The sequence below is a fragment of the Ipomoea nil genome, unplaced genomic scaffold (genome assembly GCF_001879475.1).
Source record: "Ipomoea nil cultivar Tokyo-kokei standard unplaced genomic scaffold, Asagao_1.1 scaffold2701, whole genome shotgun sequence".
In the NCBI taxonomy this organism is placed as follows: Eukaryota; Viridiplantae; Streptophyta; class Magnoliopsida; order Solanales; family Convolvulaceae; genus Ipomoea; species Ipomoea nil.
The window spans coordinates 1020452-1029031 of NW_017619129.1; the positions used below are offsets into that span (position 1 = coordinate 1020452).

Consider the following 8580-nt stretch of genomic DNA (forward strand, 5'->3'; position numbering starts at 1 on the left):
GACAGATGAAATAACTACTTTACCCATTTATTTAAAGTCCAATTTATCGTAATCTAACGAAAGGACCTCAATTGGAAAAAAATTGAAAGTCAAGGGATGTTAAGTGTCCAAATTAAAAATCGAGAATTAATTTTAGAAAATTAATATAGTCGGAGGACCATTGTTAGAATTAACTCTAAGAAAAATAGTTAACTCCATATTATGCTGGAGAGTTTTTTGCACTTTTGGTCCCACGACTATAGTGACACTAGCAGAATTGATCCACGACTTTTGAACCTTGCAATTTTAGTCCACGACTATTGATTTTTTTGCAAAAATAGTCCTTCTGGCCACTTTTCCGTCAAAATTCCACGAAAAAAAAAATTCTCCATTTTTAACAGGGCTAAAATTGACATTTGACTTATCTCAAAAAATAAAAGAAAAAATTGGCATTTGACTACATACAATATTACTGGGCTACATATTACTGCCCCAGGCGGCGGAGTTCCTGGATCAGGCAGGGCTGTCAGTAAGCGACGGAGCGGCCGTGGCGTTCCCAGGGCTAGTTGGGTTATCCGGCAGCAGCATTGGAGGCGGAGCCAGCACGCCTGCCGATCATTCGAAGACATCGAAAAAGCTTTTTTTTTTTTTTTTTTTTTTTTTTTTTTTTTTTTTTTTTTTTTTCGGCGAGAGAAGCGGCGGAGATTCTCAAATGCAATCGCTTATATTTGTTTTTGTTGAGATAAGTAAAATGTCAATTTTAGCCCGGTTAAAAATGGAGAATTTTTTTTCCCGGTGGAATTTTGACGGAAAAGTGGCCGGAAGGACCATTTTTGCAAAAAAATCAATAGTTATGGACTAAAATTGCAAGGTTCAAAAGTCGTGGATCAATTCTGCTAGTGCCACTATAGTCGTGTGACCAAAAGTGCAAAAAACTCTTATGCTGGATGCTCTAGATAAATCATGATTGCCTAAAATTGGTACTGAAAAGAACGCCAAAATCAGGCCCATTACGTTAGCTTGGAGAGCAAGACCGCTAAACTCGAATTTCTCGTCTTCCCTATAACTATTCGTTTCTCTCCTCTCTTTCTCTCTCTGTGAAAACCTGACGTAAACAGCGAGTAGAGATATGGCAACGGCAATGGTTGAGGACAGCAATTTCGAGGACGATCAGCTGGGTTCGATGTCGACAGAGGACATCGTCAGGGCATCGCGTCTGCTTGACAACGAGATCCGAATCTTAAAGGTTCGGATACGAATCAGTTGAACTTTTTTGTTCCTTCTTAACGAAACTCAAAATTAACTGTTTGGTAATTGCGAATTTCAGGAAGAGCTCCAGAGGACGAATCTAGATTTGGATTCATTGAAGGAGAAGATAAAGGAGAACCAAGAGAAGATTAAGCTCAACAAACAGCTTCCTTACTTAGTCGGCAACATCGTGGAGGTGAAGATTTAATTCTTTGTTTGCTCTTTTTACTTGTTAAGAATTAGAACTTGTATTACAGAAAATAATAAATTAAATTAGGGCTTTCGTAGCTGCTAACTTTTAGGTTTTGTAAAACAAGCTTCAGAAAGGCCGGGCCTTTAGACCAGTTGATGTTCTTGATTCCCATATTAGAGTATTGGCATTTTATTACTTTGATTTTGAGATGCAATGTCAAGAGTTTGCAGCTGGGAACTGGGTGAATGTAAACTGAGGATCTTTGTAATTTTTATTTTTTATTTTTTAAACCTGTAGTATGTTTAGATATGAATTTTGGAGATGCTTGAATAGTAAATTCATGTTTCTATTTTATAATTTTTTAGTGTTTTTGACTTGAAGAGTTGCAGAGTCCATACTCTGTGAGTTAGAAGATATGTCGTCCTCAGAACTTCAATTTATATTATTGTTTTTTTTTTTTTTTTTTTGGGATTGTGGTGGAATAGGGGCTTTATTATCATGTCCTTACAGTGTTACGGGTTTGGGGAATTAATATGAAATAGGGATTGCAGTCTTGAATTTAGGCATAAAGGCTGGGTTTTAATTCATTGAGTGTATCTTATTTATTTTGATTGATTTTTGTGACTTGTGAGCATTCCCAACAATGATAGGCATATAAGATGTTATATTTCTAGTAGTTGTTTCTTGAAGAGATCACCTTGATACTTATTGCCTACCTTTTAAGGAGTGGCTTTTGTCAATATGGGATTGGTTGGTATGTAGGTTCAAATACCAAGCTCCCCACCATAAAATATGCATTACTATGGTCACATGATTTTCTAATTAAGAAAACAATTTAAAAAACTTTTATTTTGTTGCTATATTTTATGTTCATTGATTCTTGTCTTTTCCAGATTTTAGAAATGAACCCTGAGGAAGATGCCGAGGAAGATGGGGCAAATATTGATCTTGATTCACAAAGAAAGGGTAAATGTGTTGTGTTGAAAACATCCACTCGTCAGGTAAGGTTGCATAGTCTCTTTACATATCTTTGTACACAAGAGTCATACATCTTTAGTTATTTATGTATGTATTGCCATTTGTAGACAATCTTCTTGCCTGTGGTTGGTCTTGTTGATCCTGATAAGTTAAAGCCTGGTGATTTGGTTGGAGTGAATAAAGACAGTTATTTGATCTTGGACACTTTGCCATCGGAGTTTGATTCCCGGGTTAAGGCTATGGAAGTTGATGAGAAGCCTACTGAAGATTATAATGATATTGGAGGCCTAGAGAAACAGGTATGCTGGTATCTAATAGGTTAAACCCCCAAAAGTAATTCTTCTTGGAACTGAAGATTTTATTACTTGGCATTGCCTTTGTTTTTCTTTATACTTTGTTTGCTGGCATTTAATATGTTAAACCCCCAAAAGTAATTCTGCCTGTAACTGTTACAGATCCAAGAACTTGTTGAAGCAATTGTTTTGCCAATGACACATAAAGAGAGGTTTCAAAAATTAGGAGTTCGCCCTCCTAAAGGAGTTCTTCTGTATGGGCCTCCTGGGACAGGGAAGACTCTTATGGCTCGTGCCTGTGCTGCACAGACAAATGCTACTTTTCTTAAGCTAGCAGGACCCCAACTTGTGCAGGTATTTTAAGATTTTCCTAGTATGTTTTTGTTTCTCTCTCTCTCTCTCTCTCTCTTCTCCTTTTTCTATTTTTATCCGATGGTTGAAAGGCATAAATCTTGATTACAAGTATTTTTTGATATTTTTCCATTTTTGCCATAATAATTTTCATGTTTGAAGTAACTTTGTCTACTTCTGATCAGGATTGTGTCATTTGGGAACATTTTGATTGTTTTTTTCTAATTTATTGATGATGTATTCTGAATATAATTTTGATCCTAATTTTCTGCAAATAGAGCTGTTAACACCAAAGCCTATTGAAGGACATGCACCCAGAGAAAATGAAGTAGTAGTCTTTAGTATTTAATTATTTTTCTTTATTAAGACCTACATCTGTAGCTGTACATGCATATTTTGATTATTAATTAAAATGCTACATGCATGAGTTTATAATTTAATAGTACTATATTCCCTCACTGCTTTTATTTGTATAAATAACGTAAACAAGCCTAGCAATTACAAACAAACACCTAGGCGTAATAGGTTGAACCTGAGCCAGTTTGTAAACTAATTGATCTTGAACACAAGTATAGGCTTGTGTTGAACTTGAGCTGGTTGAATAACTAACCAATCCACACCTAATTATACTTGACATGGAACTGCTTTCATGGGACATTTTTGCCTTTTGATAACGCTGACTGTTTAAATTATATTTTCACAATCAAATATTGCTAATTGGCGGACTGATTAAGCAGTTTGTTTTAATTTCAACATTTAGGTGGGTCATCTCTAAATTTTTCCTGCTTGTTGTATGTACTTTTTTATTTTATTTTTTTTTTTTTTTTGGTTTTTTGGTGCCTTGACATGCCAAGAACAAACTTCTAATATATGCAACCTTGGTATCAGTATGAAATTTGGCATGTTTGAAGCTCTGACAATTTGGACTAGTTAGATTGGTTGTGGATTTACATTGTTACACTAGTCAATGCAACTTACTCTGTTATAAATATAGATGTTCATTGGAGATGGAGCAAAACTTGTTCGTGATGCTTTTCTGCTTGCCAAGGAAAAATCGCCTTGCATTATTTTCATTGATGAAATTGATGCTATTGGTACAAAGCGTTTTGATAGGTATATACGTCTGATCTTTTTTGTCATGTCTTTTATATGTTGATCTGGTGCTGCTATAGCTTCACTAATGTTGTGTTTATTCTCTTCTCATGCAGTGAAGTTAGTGGGGATCGAGAGGTCCAGCGAACTATGTTGGAGTTACTTAATCAGCTTGATGGCTTTAGCAGTGATGATAGAATAAAGGTATCTTCCCTTATCCATAGCTGGACATGCTACTATTTCTTATCTTCCATTTGGCTGCATCATATTGGTCTGCTGCTTCTTGCCATCCAGGTCATTGCAGCAACAAATCGAGCTGATATTTTAGATCCTGCTTTGATGAGGTCTGGTCGTCTGGATCGTAAGATTGAGTTTCCTCATCCTACTGAAGAAGCCAGGGCTAGGATCTTGCAGGTAGGGCCTTGATCCAATGTTTTCTCTTACTTTCCTCCCCTGCTCCAACCTTTTTCTCCTTCCAACGCAAAAGGGAAAAGTTCTCTTCTGTCTTGTCCTGTTGTGTATTGGATACTAAAATGCACAAAATTTCAGATCCACTCCAGAAAGATGAATGTCAACCCAGATGTCAACTTTGAAGAGCTGGCTCGTTCAACAGATGATTTTAATGGGGCACAATTAAAAGCTGTTTGTGTTGAAGCAGGGATGTTGGCACTACGCCGTGATGCTACTGAGGTATTTCCTTAATCCTTACTACCTTTCCCCCTATTCTATGCAGAATTGCATTGTAAGTAGAGCCGTCAAAATGGGCTTAGCCCATCCTGCCCTGCCAAAAAGGTAGGGCGGGCTTTGAATTTTATGGCCCGTATTTTGGCGGGCTTTTTAGCCCACCCCCGTTGTAAGAGCAAGATTACTGATCTTTTTTGTTATTAGTTCAAGTATATGTGAGAATTTAATGGCCTGTTTCCTTTCCTAGAAGTTAGGCATACCAATCTGCCAAGTGCCCTAAACTTCATGAGATTTTGACACACTCACGTTTCTAATTTGACATTTCATTTGTCAATGGTGCATTTTTCTTGGGTTGGAATTATTAAAATATTAATTCGAGAACGGAATTAATCAAAGTAGGCACAAATGTGCAGTATGTGGCATGTTGTCTTAGTTAAACAAATAGCTGAATAGCAAGAACTTGTCTTAATTTTGCTCAATATCTGCCAGGTTATCCATGAAGACTTCAACGAAGGTATCATTCAAGTACAGGCTAAAAAGAAAGCAAGCTTGAATTACTATGCTTAAAACCGCTTGAAGAGTTGGTGACAGGCTCGGTAGTCGGCTTCTACTTTCAGATGAAGAACCCAACGCCCCATGGCGTTTAGACTTCAAATCCTGATCTTCTTTTCTCTATGCCAGTGGAGAAAGAACTGGAAACTCGGAAGGGAAGGGAATTGCAGGAATTCATTGACTATATATTTCTGTTTGTATTTTATCTTATAGTTCTCTCTGCCAATTAACTTGAGAATATTCCTAAAAGTGAGGTGCAGTGAAGTGAAGTGTACATTTTGTTATCATTTGTGGTATTAAATTTCTTTAATATCTGATAATCTCAGTGAACAAGTTTATGTATGTATGGTCAAATATGGTGCATTAAGATCTTATGATAATTATAACTCCTATAACCCAACGTGCTCAAAATTAAAATATGTGAATAGTCTCATGTTAAAGAAATTGCTAAGTCAACCATGCTATATGCCTATATCTATCAACAAATAATGTAATACGGAGTAATATAAACTTATGACGATATGACTTTTTTAATAAGAATTTGAGGAAAGTTCAATTTTAGTTTATTAATTATTATAGTGATAGGGTAAAAATTTGTGTAAGACTGTCACACGGATACTAATATCATGAATAAAGTGTTTATTACTTTATTACTTATATGAGAAAATGTAATACATAAGTTTTAATTTTTAAATTTTAATTTAAAAGTATTACATTTTTATTCATATGTTTTCTCTTATAAGTAACAAACACTTGCTAACATTACTTATAAGAAAAAAATGTAACAGTTTTACATCAAAATGTAAAAGTATTGTATTTTTTCTCAAAAGTATTACACTTTTAAGTAACAAATATCGTATTCCTAATTAGTACTCCGTATTATATATCTATCTACTATATACTATACTATACTACTAAGAGTCCAAGAGAGTTAGACCTATAATAGGTAGAAAAATGGCGGTCAATTTTTTTAATCAAATGGCGGTCAATTTTTTTAATCAAATAATGCCTCAGATTGATCAGATTTTAATTTTTCCTTAAGATTTCCTAATTTATCCTTAATGAATACTATATATATATATATATATATATATATATATATATATATATATATATATATATATATATATATATATATATATATATCTACTATATATATACTAATAAGAGCCCAAGAGAGTTAGGCCTATAATGGGTAGAAAAAACGGCGGTCAAATTTTTTAATCAAATGAATGGCTCAGATTGATCAGATTTTAATTTTTCCTTAAGATTTTCTAATTTATCCTTAATGAATATGATTATCCGTTAACTTTTCCGTTAAATATTATCTTTTCCGTTAATTTCAGTTAGTTCACCGTTAACTTACTCATTGATTTCAATAGGAAAGATCTTAGGTTCGAACCTCATCCCAATTAAAGTTGGCATAATTAGTACTCTATTTTACTCTTAGTAAATTAAATAATAATTTAGTAGCTACAACAAAAAATAATACATATGCATTTTTTCAATTTAGAATTATGTGTCTACAATGTCTTTATTCAAAAAAAATTATTCATTATCAATAAATTAAATAAGAGAAATAATTTCATTATTAAAATAGTATTTATTTTTCTCAAATATAAAAATTCTTTACATTCAAATTCATCAATTGATTATATTCGCTACATTGTCCCTACAAGGTCTTTATTAAAAAAAAAAATCATTATCAATAAATTAATTAAGAGAAATAATTTGATTAGTTATACTGTCTTTATATTTCTCCAATGTAACAATTCTTTACATTTAAATTCATCAATTGATTATATTTACTACATTATCTATTATCTTTTTTTGTACACTATTTTTTAATTAAATATCAAAGTTATAATACAAAATAATGCTATATATTTATTTACCAAGTATTTTATTAATACCATGAAAAAAAATTTTAAAAAATATAATTAATAAACCCAATCATATTAACTACTTGAGGGATTTGTTGACAAAGAGAGTATTCAAATTACACAACAAATTGAAGTGAGAATTACCTCGCAATGTCCTTGTTTGACAATCAGCAGTTAGCGGATTATATTAGCAAATTTGACCAGCGAATTATATCAACGGTTGGTGAAAAGATATTTGAAAAAAAATATATATATATATATATATATATATATATATATATATATATATATATATATATATATATATATATATATATATATATATATATATATATAATTGTTTTTAAAAAAATAATTAAGCTAATCATATTAATTACTTGGGAAATTTATTGACAAAAAGCGTATTTAAATCACACAACAAATTGAAGTGGAAAACTATCTCGCAATGTCCTTGTTTGGCAGTTAGCTCTTCAATATTAGTATATATGGAGTATTTAATATTTTATGTCCTAATTTTTATTTGCTCTCCCTTATGTCCCGTATTTGGTTTCAACCATACCTATACAATGATTTTATTGACAATTATAATCAATTTTGACTATATTATCTTGATTTTGTAAACTTAGAAATGCCTCACAAATTTAACATTCAATTATCTATGCATGAACAATTCCAATATAATATTGCCTTGATATAGTACTTATTTATATATATATATATATAAAAACACTGGGCATTATCCCAATCGCGCAATGCGCGTGTAAAACTAGTACACTAATAAGTGTTCAAGAGAGTTAGGCCTATAATGGGTAGAAAAAATGGCGGTCAATTTTTTTAATCAAATGAATGCCTCAGATTTTAATTTTTCTTTAAGATTTCCTAATTTATCCTTAATGAATATGATTATTCGTTAACTTTTCTGTTAAATATTATCTTTTCCGTTAATTTTTGTTAGTTCACCGTTAACTTACTCATTGATTTCAATAAAAAAAAGGTCTTAGGTTCGAACCTCATCCCAATCAAAGTTGGTATAATTAGTACTCTATTTTACTCTTATTAAATTAAAACAATAATTTAGTAGCTACAACAAAAAATAATACATATGCATTTTTTTAATTTAGAATTATGTGTCTACAATGTCTTTATTAAAAAAAAAATTATTCATTATCAATAAATTAAATAAGAGAAATAATTTCATTAGTTATATTGTATTTATTTTTCTCCAATATAAAAATTCTTTACATTCAAATTCATCAATTAATTATATTCGATACATTGTCCCTACAATGTCTTTATTAAAAAAAATTATTCAATTCATTATCAATAA

The 8580-nt window shown here is 31.9% G+C and overlaps 1 protein-coding gene across 1 annotated transcript; it reads left to right on the plus strand.

The window, feature by feature from the left end:
• Positions 1 to 969: 969 nt before the first annotated feature.
• LOC109155391 (26S protease regulatory subunit 6A homolog) lies at positions 970 to 5712 on the plus strand. Its single transcript, XM_019303088.1, has 10 exons — positions 970 to 1225; positions 1307 to 1423; positions 2314 to 2421; positions 2506 to 2697; positions 2854 to 3045; positions 4037 to 4155; positions 4251 to 4338; positions 4429 to 4548; positions 4684 to 4824; positions 5308 to 5712. Exons 1-10 carry the CDS (start codon positions 1109 to 1111, stop codon positions 5383 to 5385), a joined length of 1272 nt encoding a protein of 423 aa, XP_019158633.1. The 5' UTR covers positions 970 to 1108; the 3' UTR covers positions 5386 to 5712.
• The last annotated feature ends 2868 nt before the right edge of the window (positions 5713 to 8580 follow it).

Bases quoted from the DNA above. Each gene is read 5' to 3' on its own strand.
- LOC109155391 (XM_019303088.1), top strand. From the start codon at position 1,109: ATGGCAACGGCAATGGTTGAGGACAGCAATTTCGAGGACGATCAGCTG. The intron at 4,156-4,250 runs GTATATACGTCT...CTTCTCATGCAG, and splicing joins GGTACAAAGCGTTTTGATAG to TGAAGTTAGTGGGGATCGAG. The intron at 4,549-4,683 runs GTAGGGCCTTGA...ACAAAATTTCAG, and splicing joins CCAGGGCTAGGATCTTGCAG to ATCCACTCCAGAAAGATGAA.